Here is a 13,160-nt window from a genome sequence, read left to right on the forward strand (position 1 = left end):
CTTGCTGCATCAAATTTATGGTCCCTGTCTTCACAGTCAAGGCCCTGACAAATCTGACCAGTCTACATCACCCATCTCACTCCTCATACTCTTCTGCTCATTTCATAGGCTCCTACAAAGCCCCTTTGTCTTCACTTTGTAGCCCACTTCTCAGTTCACACCTTCTGTCCTGCTGCCTCCTGCGTTTGGTAGTTTCTCACTCTTGGCCTGCCAGTCCCACTTTTCTCTCCTCCTCCTAATCCCTCCCCAACGCCCCCTTTTTCCAGGAATCTTTCCACCTTTCTTGCAGAGAATCTCTCCTGACTTGCCCTTTCCTGAGTGATTTTGGCTTGTTGTTTTGTATGTGGACGTGTCTCCCTTTTGTTTCTTCTATCTCAAGCCGCACTCCTGCAACTGGCTCCTGCAGTACAGAGTTCCTGAGGAGTTCCATTCACCTCATGTGGTCTCTGTAAGGGTCTGGGCTAATGGTCCAGATTCAGGAGCCAGCTGTGGAGTGTAAGCTCTATAAGGGCAGGGTTGATGTTTTTGCAAGCATCATGTAAATTTGCAGTGCTATATACATTATTTGTGTTAATAACAATATACATAATAAATAACCTGCCAGCTGTGCTAGAATGAACCCTCCCTCCCGCTGTCTCTCACAGGTACATGTGCTAAGATTACTGGGAAGCCAACCCACGAAAATTGCCTAGTGGAAGCAGGAGTTCAAGGGTCCAGATCAGGAGTGTGTTGGTTATAACAGAGGAAGCTGTTGTTGAAGAGGGTGAGCTCTTGATGAGAGAAGGACACGGAGCTTGGATTTAACTCCACCCTCCATCAGGGAGACACCAATATCCTGATTTTTAAATTGCCACTAGAACACTCTGTAAAATGTCAGACATAAATAATTAATACATTCCAGCTGTTTAAAAATATAAAAGGACTGCCGTGCTGCTGCTCCCATCGATTGGTGTCCTCATAAGAACATAAGGGAAGAGATACAAACTGGAGTGATATAAAGGAGCCTTAAAAGCCCTGGATCCTGCCAAGGGAGGACTCCCTCAATGCAGTAAGCCAGCCATAAAGCTGTCTTCCAGGGATCCTCTCATGAGCCCCATGGAGGGGCATGCCAGGGGAGGGCTGGGCACAGGAAGGGTGTGTTGGGGATAGGGCTGCAGCACATAATATTGAGAAGATTCTGTGCAATACTGTAGCCTAAGAGCAGCCAGGGCAGGCTGCCATAAATTAAATGGGCCCCCAGCACTGTCTATGTTCCACGAGGGGCTGCAGAGCAGCCCAGAATTGGGAGAGCGCCAAAGTGGCTTAAAATCACCATAGCTCCTTTCTCCCCCTGAGCTCTGCCTCTGAGACGTGCAGCTCAGAATTTCAACCACCGGATTGGTCAGACCATTGACCCATCCAGTCCAGTAACCTGCCCTTGGCAGTAAACATTTCTTTTTTGAGTTCTTGCTCATGTCGATTCCATGCTAGGTGTGTACATGCCCTTGTGCGGGGCTGTCGGAGATTTTTTTGCCTTAGTGGTATTTGTAGGGCTGGCTCTGGTGCCCTCTGGAGCCCCACACTCATGCCACAGTATATGAGGCGCCATTGGCCCTGCGCCCCCTCAGTTCCTTCTTTCCGCCTGTGACGGTTATTGGAAAAGCTTTCTCTCTTGCGTTCGCAAGTGCCTAGTGGTTCTTTCATTGCTAGTTATTGATAGTTCTTGTAAATAGTTTGTAAGTTAGAGATTGGGGTCCCTGGGCTTCAAACCATGTTTTGTTTGCCATAAGTCCTTCCTGCTTAATGACACTCACGACAGTTGCTTAAAGTGTTTAGGGGAAACACACATGAGGGTTAAGTGCAAGATTTGCAAGGTCTTCAGGCCACGGACTAAGAAAGACAGGGACATTCGTCTGAAAGCCCTGTTAATGGAGGCGGCACTCAGCCCGGCCTCCTGCTTTGACTCGGCACCAAGTACTTCAGCATCAGTGCAGAGCGCCCCACAGGCACCGAGCCCTTCTCGTTGTCGTTCGCCTTCGCCAGTGCCAAAGAAGTGGCAAAAGAAACAGCACAATCTAGACTGTTCTCCCGTGCCAAAGAGGGATAAGAAGGAAGGGTTGGGCAAAGGACCCGCATCAGGCCAATCACCTGCCCTGGAGTGGCTAGAGTCAGCCTCTCCTCCCAGGGTGGAAAACTCTCCAAGGGAGCCCCTCCCCCCCCCCCCGACTCCTGGGAGCAGAAGGGGGCCCTTCTGCCCAATGGTGCCCTCCACCCCAGAGGCCTTTCAAGCGGCTAGGGACTTGATGGCCTTCCCGCTGCCTCTCACTCCACTGGCCTTACCCTCAGCACTGGAGCCAGTAAAGGCATCTTGCTCTAAGGGTAAACCCACCATGGGGCCATCAAAGTGGTCAGTCGACTGGCACTGTTCCCCATTTCAGCACTGGTCCACCTTGGCCAAGATCTCCAGTGCCACGTCTAAAGTCTCTGCCATCTTGACTCTGGTCCCTGGCATCGTGCTCCCGATCTCTGACCTGGAGGACTGACTCACCAGCTACATATCACCAATCTCGGTCTCCCCGGTACCGGTCATCATCCTCGCGGCACTGGTCACCGGTAGCATAGCAACGGTTGCTGGACCCCCCAGCACAAGGCAGCCCGACATCTAGTTGCACGCCACCATTTCGGCACCACTCCCCTCCAACTTGGCATCACTCAGGAGAATGTCATTGCTGGTCACCATCTCCCCGGCGCTGTTCTCCGATTCCGCACTGCAACTGATGGGAGGAGCCACCGTTGGCTCTACCTTGGTCGCCCAGGGGAGAACTGTCCTCCTCGGAGTGAGAGGAAGAGCCCAGTCACCAGCCTCAAAAATGCAAGGGAGCGAGCATACTGCCATTCGGTGCCAAGCCAGCAGTGGCTTCGTAGTGTCAAGAACAATGTTCTGTCCAGTGGCCATGCTGGAACCCATGGGGAATCCCAGTGGCACTAAGTCGCTCCAATCCTCCTCATCTGTGTTCCAAGAATGATCCGTGGCACCAACCGCCCCGGTGTGGGACACAGACTCAGGATCCGATACTGGCACCGAACTACAGGACCCAGAGGTAGAGACAGCTCCCCTTGAAGAAGAGGAGGCACCAGTCCCTCCCTCGGTGTTACCATTGTCCTCATCATCCCTCAACAAGACAATAGCCGGCCCAGCTCCACCAATACCACCAGATGATTTTTGAGCCCACCAAGAACTCCTTAAAAGGATCATATCCAACCTGGGCTTGGAGGCTGAGGAGCTCACAGAGCCTATGGACAGTCTCTGACATCCTGGTGGTTACGGCACCAACTAAAGTTGCATAGTCAGTGAATGAAGAGGTGATAAAGGTTGTCAAAGCCCTATGGCAGATCCCATTCTCCCTGCCGCCAATATCCAAAAGGGCCAAGAAGATATATTATGTTCCGGCCAGGAGATATGAATGCTTATTCTCTCACCCATACCCGGGATCCCTGTGAATAAGAAGGACTGGCAGGATAAGGAAGTTCGCCACCTAAGAACAAGGACACTAAGGAGCTGGACTTGTTTGGAAAAAAGATTTATTCCACAACCAGTCTTCAACGTATAATCTCCAACCAGCAGGCATTGCAGGGGAGATACAATTATAACATTTGGGACTCCGTAGCCAAATTCCATGACTCTCTGCCACAGGACATCAGGCAGGAGTTTGTGTCCATGTTGGAGGAGGGCAAGACGGTGGCTAGAGCCACCCTCCAAACAGCACTGGATGCTGCCGATTCTGTGGCCAGGTCAATGGCTTTGGCGGTATCCATGCCATGGTGTTCCTGGCTGCAGTCCTTGGAGTTGTGTCAGGAGGTACAGGACCTCCCATTTGAGGGAAACTCCCTATTTTTTGGAACAGACATACCAGGCTTCATGGCCTGAAAGACTCCAAGGCCACTGTACAATCCCTTGGCCTGAATACACCAGAGGTGTCTAGAAGCCAGTTCTGACCGCCACAGCCACCACCTAGCTATTTGGGTCAGCCATGACAAGGAATCTATAAGAGAAGGGACAGAGATAAAAGATTTTACTGCTGCCATCTAGCTTCTTCCTCCTCTGCCACCCAATCGGAGTCTGTGTGCCATCAGGGTGGCCCATGGCAGGCGTTTTGAGGGTGCACCCGAGGACAGATCCCCAGTCTGGCCTCAGGATCCATACCCCTCTTTATTTTTTAATCGACTGTTCCCCTTCCTTTCCACGTGGGCGCAGATTACATCAGATCATTGGGTCCTCAACACCATATCAGATGGTTACATCCTGCAGTTTTCTTCAGTGCCTCCCTCCAACCCTCCCTCCCTGTCCCTCTTCAGGGACTCTTCTCATGAGCAACTTCTTGTTTAGGAAGTGTAAACCCTCCTAAGGTAGGTGTTGTGGAGGAAGTTCCTCAATATATGAGAGGGAAAGGGTTTTACTCCCAATACTTTCTTATATCGAAGGTCAAAGGAGGTCTTAGACCCATCCTGGACCTGGTTCGCCTAAACAGGTATCTCAAGAAGTTTAAGTTCTGCATAGTCTCCCTAGCCTCCATCACCCCCTCTCTGGATACAGGGGACTGATACACTGCCCTAGACTTAAAGGATGCATATTTCCATTTTCCAAGGCCACAGGAGATTCCTCCAGTTTGTGGTGGGCCAACAACATTACCAATTCACGATGCTGACCTTTGGCCTCTCTTCCACCCCAAGAGTCTTCACAAAATATATGGAATTAGTGGCCACTTACCTGAGGTGTTGAGGGGTGCAAATTTACCCATACCACAATGACTGGGTCATCCAGGTCAAGTCACAATCTCAGGTCCAGCACAGCCTCAGTCTTCTGAGAGCCACCTGTCAAAATCTGCTCATGAATGAGAAAAAATCAACTGTCCCCTGTTCAGCAGACAGAGTTCATAGGAGCAATTCTTGACTCCACACCGGCCATGGCCTTCCTTCTGGAGTCCTGGTTCCAAGTCATGTCAGGTCTCATTACAGACATACAATCCCACCTGATCACAACTGCTTGATCATGCCTCAGACTGCTGGGACATATGGCAGTGTGCATGTACATGGTCCAGCATGCTCATCTATGTCTCCAACCCCATTGTGGCTAACATTGGTCTACACTCCCAGCAGGTACAGTCTGGACCTTGTGGTCGCAGTACCACTGCACATTTGATCATCCCTAACTAGGTGGACAAACCCTCACTCAGTGTTACAGGGAGTGCCCTTTGCAGGGCTTTTTCCCTCAGTGATGCTGTTCTCTGATGCTTCGGATCTGGGGTGGGAAGCCCACTTCAATGACCTCACCACACAGAGACTCTAGACGCAGGAAGATCGCTCCCTCCACATAAATGTCAGGGAGCTCAGAGTGGTATGCCTGGCTTGTCGGGCATGCTTTCCCTACCTGGCTGGCAAGATTGTCAGAATTTGGACTATACCACTGTGATGTTTTACATCAACTAGCAAGGCAGTGCTGGGTCATCACCCCTTTGCCACAAGGCTATCTGCTTATGGAACTTTTGTATGCAGAACACCATCCGCATTGTAGCTTCACATCTCCCAGGCACCAGGAATGCACTAGCGGATCTCCTCAGCAAGTCCTTTTCATCTCATCACGATGGTCACTCCACCCAGAGGTTGCCAGCATGATTTTCCAAAGATGGGGGATATGATGGATTTGATAAATCAGGAATAATTAACTTTTAAATAGCAAAGTCCAGCTGCAACCCCATCCCGGCTTCCTACCAAAGGTAGTGTCACAGTTCCACAATAACCAGGATATATTCCTGCCCGTGTTCTTCCCCAAACCACACAGATCCGGTGAGGAGCATAGGTCACACACCCTAGATGTTTGACAGGCCTTGGCCTTCTACATTGAAAGGACTAAACCCTTCCAAAGGTCAATGCAGTTCTTCATTGCAGTGGCAGAAAGGATGAAAGGTCTGCCAGTCTTCTCCCAGGGTATCTCCCCATGGATAACCGCCTACATCAAGTTTTGTTATGAACAAGCAAAAATGCTGCCGCCAGCAATTGTAACAGCTCACTCGACCAGGGCGAAAGCCTCAACTGCAGCCTTCCTGATGCAGGTGCCAATCCAATTCATCTACAGAGCGGCTACATGGTCTTCAGTTCATCACCCAGAAAGCCCGGGACGATGCCAACTTCGGTAGAGTGGTATTGCAAGCGGCACATCCATGAATCCTGAGCTCACCTCCAGGGATGCTGCTTGTGAGTCCCCTAACGTGGAATTGACATTAACAAGCACTTGAAGAAGATAAAATGGCTATTAACCTTCCATAACTGTTGTTCTTTGAGATGTGTTGCTCACATCCATTCTATGATCCGCCCTCCGGCCTCATTGTTGGAGTTGATGGCAAGAAGGAACTGAGGGGGGCACAGGGCTGGCGACACCTCATCTACCGCTGCATGAGTGTGGGGCTCCAGAGGGCGCCAGAGCGAGCCCTACGGATACCACAAAGGCAGAAAATCTCCGACAGCCCTGCACGGGGGCGCGCGCACACCTAACATGAAAGGACACGAGCAACACATCTCGAAGAACAACAGTTACAGAAGGTTAGTAACTGTTTTCCTGATGATTCAGAGGAAGGTGAAAATCCCCCAAAATGCATTTAGCCATTTGTGTAATGTGGTGCCTGGGGGGGTGGTAAGACTTTTTCTCACAGTGAAACGGGAAGAAGAAAGTTGTAAAATATGATGGATTTGATAGATCAAGAATAGTTAACTTTTAAATGGCAACATAATATAGCCTTCTCACTTGGTTATGGAAGAACGTATTTCTAGCCTGCATTTTGGCAGTCTTTGAGGCACAGGAAGGAAGTTTCCTTAAGGAGCTGGTAATGGGCCAGATAGTAAAGTTAAAATGCCATGTAAAGGAGCACTGGTTCAAATGACTGCCTTGTTAATGGAACTATGCCCTGATTTTCTGATTATTTTCACTAACCCATTCTAATGAAAAAATTTTGGAGAGTACTCAAGAGAAGAACGTAAGCAGTACAAATTTTTAGATTGCAGCACTTGGTATAAATTTGTCAGATGCTTTTTTATTCTTTTGTTTTCTTTCATATTGTACAGAGAATCCGTAAGTGTCATTAAAAATCCCAGGTGCTTGCATAACTTCATGGAATACGAATATTTCTTAGATGAAGAGGAGAGAGATATTTAAATAGAGAAATCAATGTTTGTTAAAGTGATACCATCAACTGAACAATCCCATCTCTCTCTGAAAATGTTGTGACTACAATAGTTACACCTAAGATTATTGTTCAGTTACTTGGTGTGTTTGAAATCACTTTGCACATGGTCAGTTTCTCTGTTCTCTCCATAATCAGTGAGGTGCATCTTCTAAGGAGACCCCTTATCTACCTGGAGCTCCTCTGACTTCAAGGATCCACCTTTACCTGTCTAATCACAGCACAAGAGTCTTCATTAATCAGTTTCTTCTTGCTGAAAAGGCATATATAGACATCAGCTGGGGAGCAGACAAGCCCCTATAAACTTTTTTCCTAGGATTTTTTTTAATCAGACCATATTGTTTAAAGGGTGCTGTCAGAAAATAGAATCCCTTCTAAGTCAGTTTCAAATATTCAAGTTGACAGTGTTTCTTTCAAAAAACATACAAATAAAAGCAGTTTCTGCCAATCTCACATCAATAATTATGCTCTTTTATTGCCGGTGCTGTTTCTTTTGCTAGCTCTATGGAAGAAACTGTCAGTGTCAAAAGGAAAGGCCAAAGGCATAAACAACCTAAAGCATGCAGATTCAGTCCTCCAGGGTACCACAGTGTGGTATGAAAGCAGATTGCACAGCTGCCAGTGATGTTTGAGAACATGAGCACTAAAAGCTTTCCAAGGGTTGCACGCTGCTCTAGTTCAACAGATTAATTGTTGGCTTCTGGGTCTTCCATCAAATGTATGGAATGCAGTAAGGTGAGGGCCTCACATATTTTACAGTGTTTGTAGCTGGAAATTGGGTTCTTTATTACATCTGGGGAGAGGAACTGGTCAGAAACACTGAACACCCTGAAAGTTAGTGGTTAGGGCTCCAAGATGCTATATGGGAGGCCAGAGTTTGGAAACTCACGCCATGTGGCTCATGGGTTCAGATCAATGTAACTGAGCAGGAGCTGGGAATAAGAATGCAGAATTGGGTAGGACAGAAGGGAGGCTTTGGGACCCACACTCTTACTGTTTAATCTGGTTGCTGTGAGCTAGAAGAAGTCTCTCAACAAGTGTCCCTCTGGTGGGACAACACAAATCCAGGGGTGAAATCCTGATCCCACTGAAGTCAATGGGAGTTTTGCCAGTAACTTCAGTGGGACCAGGATTTCACCCCATATGTTTAAATATTATATTTTCTGGACCTCTGTTGCTTTACACAATTTCTCCAACTGGCTCAGTATCTCGGTGTATTTCTAGCTACAGGTAGACTTCTAAGTTTCAGCTACAGGATACACCTGAAGTTACTTCAGAAACAAAAGTATTGTAAGTACCAAAAAAACCCACCACCAACAAAAAATTAAATGACACTGTTTCATTGATTTAAAAAATTGATCACATTTAATTTACACTAATTTACTTTCCTCTAGTTATGTGGGAGGCTTCAGGTGCAAACTAAAAGCACAAATCAAGCTCTAATCAGAAAAGTATGGAGTATACTGCAGTGAGATTTTTGCATTTTCCAGTGAGTACAGGGAGAGGGCATATTCATTTGCTGCAAATAGTTGTTCACAAAAGAGGAAGTGCAGACAGAATCACTCCATAAAGTGTTAAGGCATTTTTGGATATTTCCAGTGAACTCTCTGACAGAAGTTTTAATACCACATCTGGTCAGCACTGATCTATATAAGTCGGCTTGACCTTCACAGCCACAGCTGGTACAGTTGCCTAGCTTCCTTGGAATGAGACAAGAGCCATGTTTGTGACCCAGACACTAGTCACTGATTTCATCCATAATGCACAGGTTGTTCTTTGGTTAATGTATTTTCTAGGCGATGCTTTAAGATACACCTTCAAATATGATGCAGGCCAAATACTTATGACATTTATTAATTCGGTTAAAATATATACAGCATATATGTTTTCAATTAAAATAAACTCTTCACAAAGCACTGTCTGATAAACACAAAACTGCTTGCAGCTATTTTGCGGCCTGATACCATAAAAGGATTGTAATCTTTGGCTAAGTGATATCAAACATATCAAAAATGTTTCTGGAAACAACAATATTTTCAAGGCAAAAAAATCACACAGTAGTGGAAACATAAAAAATAGAGACATGTGTCAACCAAAAGACTGGACTTGTACATTTTATATTCTGTACTGTAGCCTTTAATTGAGTTGAGTTTATTGTATGTAAGCTGGGTTTCAGCAGCATCCAGACTGAGATGATTTTTTAAAAATCAAAACATGTAGAGTGGAATGTGAATTTGCCATGTATAAATATATATGTTCTGCTCTCACCAGGGGAAATGGGGCTATGGCAGAATACAGTCAAACAAAGCCCACAGATTGCAGTTCTCTCTCATGTCAGTGTATTAAGCAGAGTTAGTACATACTGTATTCATCACATGGCACAGTTTGAAATATGAGACTGCTTGCAGATATTTGAGTGAGGTAATACATCACTCACCTTGTCTCTCTAATATCCTGGGACCAGCAGGGCTACAACAATACATCATGCAGATATTTGCTAATTGATACCATAAAAGAACTATATTCTTTTGCAACACTATGTCAGCCAGTATATGTCTGGAAGCAACATTGTTCTTAACCTTGAGATGGCTGACTTTGCATATGTGAAAGTAACGTATAATATCTTCATGCATACAGTATACCGTAAAATTCTATTCTATTCCAGGCACCTATCAGAAGCCTATCACATCCGTACGTAATATAGACTGGAGTTAATATAACACAATTAATATATATATGGGCTAACATTTTGAAGAGAGACCCATGATATAGAGTTCCTCAGTTCTGAGGTACTCAGTTTGAGACACTTCAGTCGGGCTTAATTTTCGGAAAATGTTGAGAACTCTTTTAGGGCATCCCAATCTATTTTCAAATATTTTTCTGCCCCCTGTGATAAAATGGTAACTATTCATCTGATCTTGTCGAGGAAGCCTCTCATAGCAATAATACACAGGCCAGGTCTACACTAAAGACCTATATTGGTATAACTACGTCACTCAGGGGTGCGAAAAAGCCACACCCCTGAGCAATGTAGTTCTATCAAACTAACCCCCCATGTAGACCAGAGAGCTTCTCCTGTTGACATAGCTACTGCCTCTCAGGGAAGTGCAGGTGTATTACGTTGGCGTAGTAGCATCTTCACTACAGCACTATGGTGTCTCAGCTGCACCAGTACTTCTCTCAAACTATCAGCTTCTTTTTTTCTATAGGAAAGAGTACATTAAGATATATTCCAGAACAGAGAGCCAAGGGGGCCTGAATATATGTAGCAGCTGCTTAGATAACATTTAAACATTATGGGTCTGATTCTGAAGGGAAAATTGTGTAGTTAGCTGTATCTGCCTGTTTGTGCCCGTATAGGAGAGACTCCTTTTTACTTCAGTGGGTTTTGGATCAAGCCTGTCATGGCTTGTATCTGGGCATGGATCCAAGATTCTAGATTTATGCCTTTATTGTGCATTAACTAGTTAGTAATATCTGTGAAAATGGAACACTTGCTTTGTTTACTACAAAATGAGAAATACACAATGTTCATCAGAAGGCAAAATTTGTCATAAAGACTTTAAAAACAAATGATTCAATTAATATCACCCCGGAGGAATTTCTTGTTGAGGGTCTACAACACCTCAGTTGCACAGTTTTCTGTTACAGCCTGTTGTCTCCATGATTTTGATCTACCTGTGTATCTGATTTCTTTGCAGTTTCTCAGCACTCTCTTTGCCCCTCTAAATTTTGTGATGGAAAAGGTAGAAAGTATCCTGCCCTCCAGTCTGTGGCACCAGCTGACAAGGATCTGAGGGAAAACACCACACTGATTGACTGCCATGACATCTTCTGTGCCAACTTTTTGTTGACCACAAGAAAGCATGATAAAAAAAGGGAAGCAGTTCTAAGACTTAAAAACTCTTCATGGATTGTCTGTTCTCATATAAAAACTGTTTTTGTTGTACAAAATACATTGATGTTAGGTTTTATCATATTTTGCTTTCAGAAAAGAAAAAGATCTTGAAAATAAACTTTTGTGTATTGCAGCATTGCAGAGGTGGGTTTTTTTTTCCTTTTGCTATTTCTTCTAACCTCAAAAGGTACTTTATGTCCCTGAAAATCCATGAAGCACAAATACAGCTTGACTTTCTGTTCAAACAATGAAACGGTGCTAGTTACTTTTTAAAAGCAATGTGATCACTACCTTCTCCTATAGAGTTTAATTAGGGTGAAACTCACCCGTGCGCAGAAACCCCATACAATCCTTCTGGGCCACTTAAATACTACTTAAGCTATCATCAAGCTTGAATAGTGCATGGGACATTTTCTAGCCCCCCTGCACTGGACTGGAGTTACCCTTAGCAAATAGCTTAGGATATTCTCATAGTCCACACCTCTGAACACTGGATCACAATTTGCAGATTTCGTTATTCTGGCTTTTCCTGCTTTAGTTTTCTCTCCATAGAGTCAAGCACCTTCACGGTTTTAGTTTTATTAGCTCGCTGCAGGAGAGAGAACATTCCACACTTACTTGTCTCTACATGCAGATGTTATAAAGTAACTATTTATTCTGGGGAACATGAAGACATTTACTAATATAGTTAATGTCGAGGGGTGGAGTTTTTACCTCAGAGCTTAGATCTTTAAAATCTTATCCAGGGGCTCTGACACATTTAGACAAATTCACATTTTAACCCGTTCACTCTAAATGGTAACAATGTAATGAGCTATCTTCAACAGAGCACCTCTGCTCAGACACCAGGCCAGCTAAGTTCTTGGGTTTCCTAACCGAAAGCTTGAAGCTGGGATGAACGATCATGAATTAAATATACAACCGTACAAATACAGCGATATCTTTCATGGTCCTGAGGCCTCAACTTTTCTTGTCTACATCTGTGTGATATTGAAATGTAACAATATAGCAAAATGCAGCCATTAACGTGTGTAATACAAAGAGTTGGGAACAATCAGATGCCTGAAAATTCCCATGGCTCACATTAGCTGTTGTTAACTGAAGGTAGCTGTGAGTTGGCCTGAGGACAGGGTTGTTAAAGAATCTACAGTGCTGTGCTTTATAGTCTCAAGTTAAAATTTTAGGAGAAACACTCCCATCCTTCCTTGGCCTCCTCAGTAATGGTAAAATCCTGTCCTTGCTGCTCTGGGCCATGTCTATCAGGGGTAGGGGAAGAGCAGAATGGGACCATGACATGGTAGCACTCAGCCAGAGGATCTTTGAACCATTCTGTTCGGGGGGCACTCCGCACTGCAGCATGCCTTCCTACTGCTCTAAAGAGGAACAGTGTTCCTCTTCACCCAAAGTTAGAAAGCAGCCTCCATGGAACTAGCCATGCTCCCAAGACATCTGAGGTTATGGCCAGTGCTTGGTGTGATAGCTGAGCCTCCAGCCTAGCATTGATTGGAGTGCTAGATCCATATCCTAACTTGTCCCTGCATAGGCACATTCGGGGGGAAGTGTAGAGACTCCTTGTATTCACTCCCCATCCATACCTGCAGCGCACACAGCCAGGAAATAACACCATTTGCCCTTCATATTATGCATATGATGCTAAACTCTGTATGACCTCTCACTTATACGGCACTATTCAATTGGAGCTCCCATGGCAGCCTTTGGATAGTAACCTGGTTAAGCTCCTGAGTTTTATTTCTTTTCTTTTTAAAAAAAGAAGCCTCTCCACTTGCAGTATAACATTAAGCAGACATTTTCTCCCCCTCTAAGTCACCCCCAAAGATAGTCAGTCTATCTATTACTGTTCATTACACATCAGGTCAAGTCCAAGGAAAATGATGACTTCGCAGTTACAGTTTCACTTTAAATACATACCATCATGGGTCAATCTTGACTAGGAGACTGCCCTGATTTTCAAGAGTGCTGCATGGTCACTGGAGATTTTGTTTTTAATCACTGAGTTTACATCACTCCTTTGTCAGACAGAGTGTGTG

General features: G+C 45.2%; 1 protein-coding gene across 4 annotated transcripts in view; it reads left to right on the top strand.

Annotated features, from left to right (window-relative positions):
• ST7 (suppression of tumorigenicity 7) overlaps window positions 1-11,225 on the top strand; it is a 203,306-nt gene extending 192,081 nt beyond the window's left edge. For all 4 annotated transcript variants that reach the window (XM_067564248.1, XM_067564249.1, XM_067564251.1 and 1 more), the window contains one exon: window positions 10,916-11,225. In XM_067564248.1, the coding sequence (XP_067420349.1) occupies window positions 10,916-11,011 (96 nt within the window). In that variant the 3' untranslated portion in view covers window positions 11,012-11,225. The remainder of the gene's footprint in view (window positions 1-10,915) is intronic.
• The last annotated feature ends 1,935 nt before the right edge of the window (window positions 11,226-13,160 follow it).

This window comes from Emydura macquarii, unplaced genomic scaffold (assembly GCF_026122565.2).
Source record: "Emydura macquarii macquarii isolate MOO-44397 ecotype Brisbane River unplaced genomic scaffold, CSIRO-AGI_Emac_v2 contig_2636, whole genome shotgun sequence".
NCBI lineage: Eukaryota > Metazoa > Chordata > Testudines > Chelidae > Emydura > Emydura macquarii.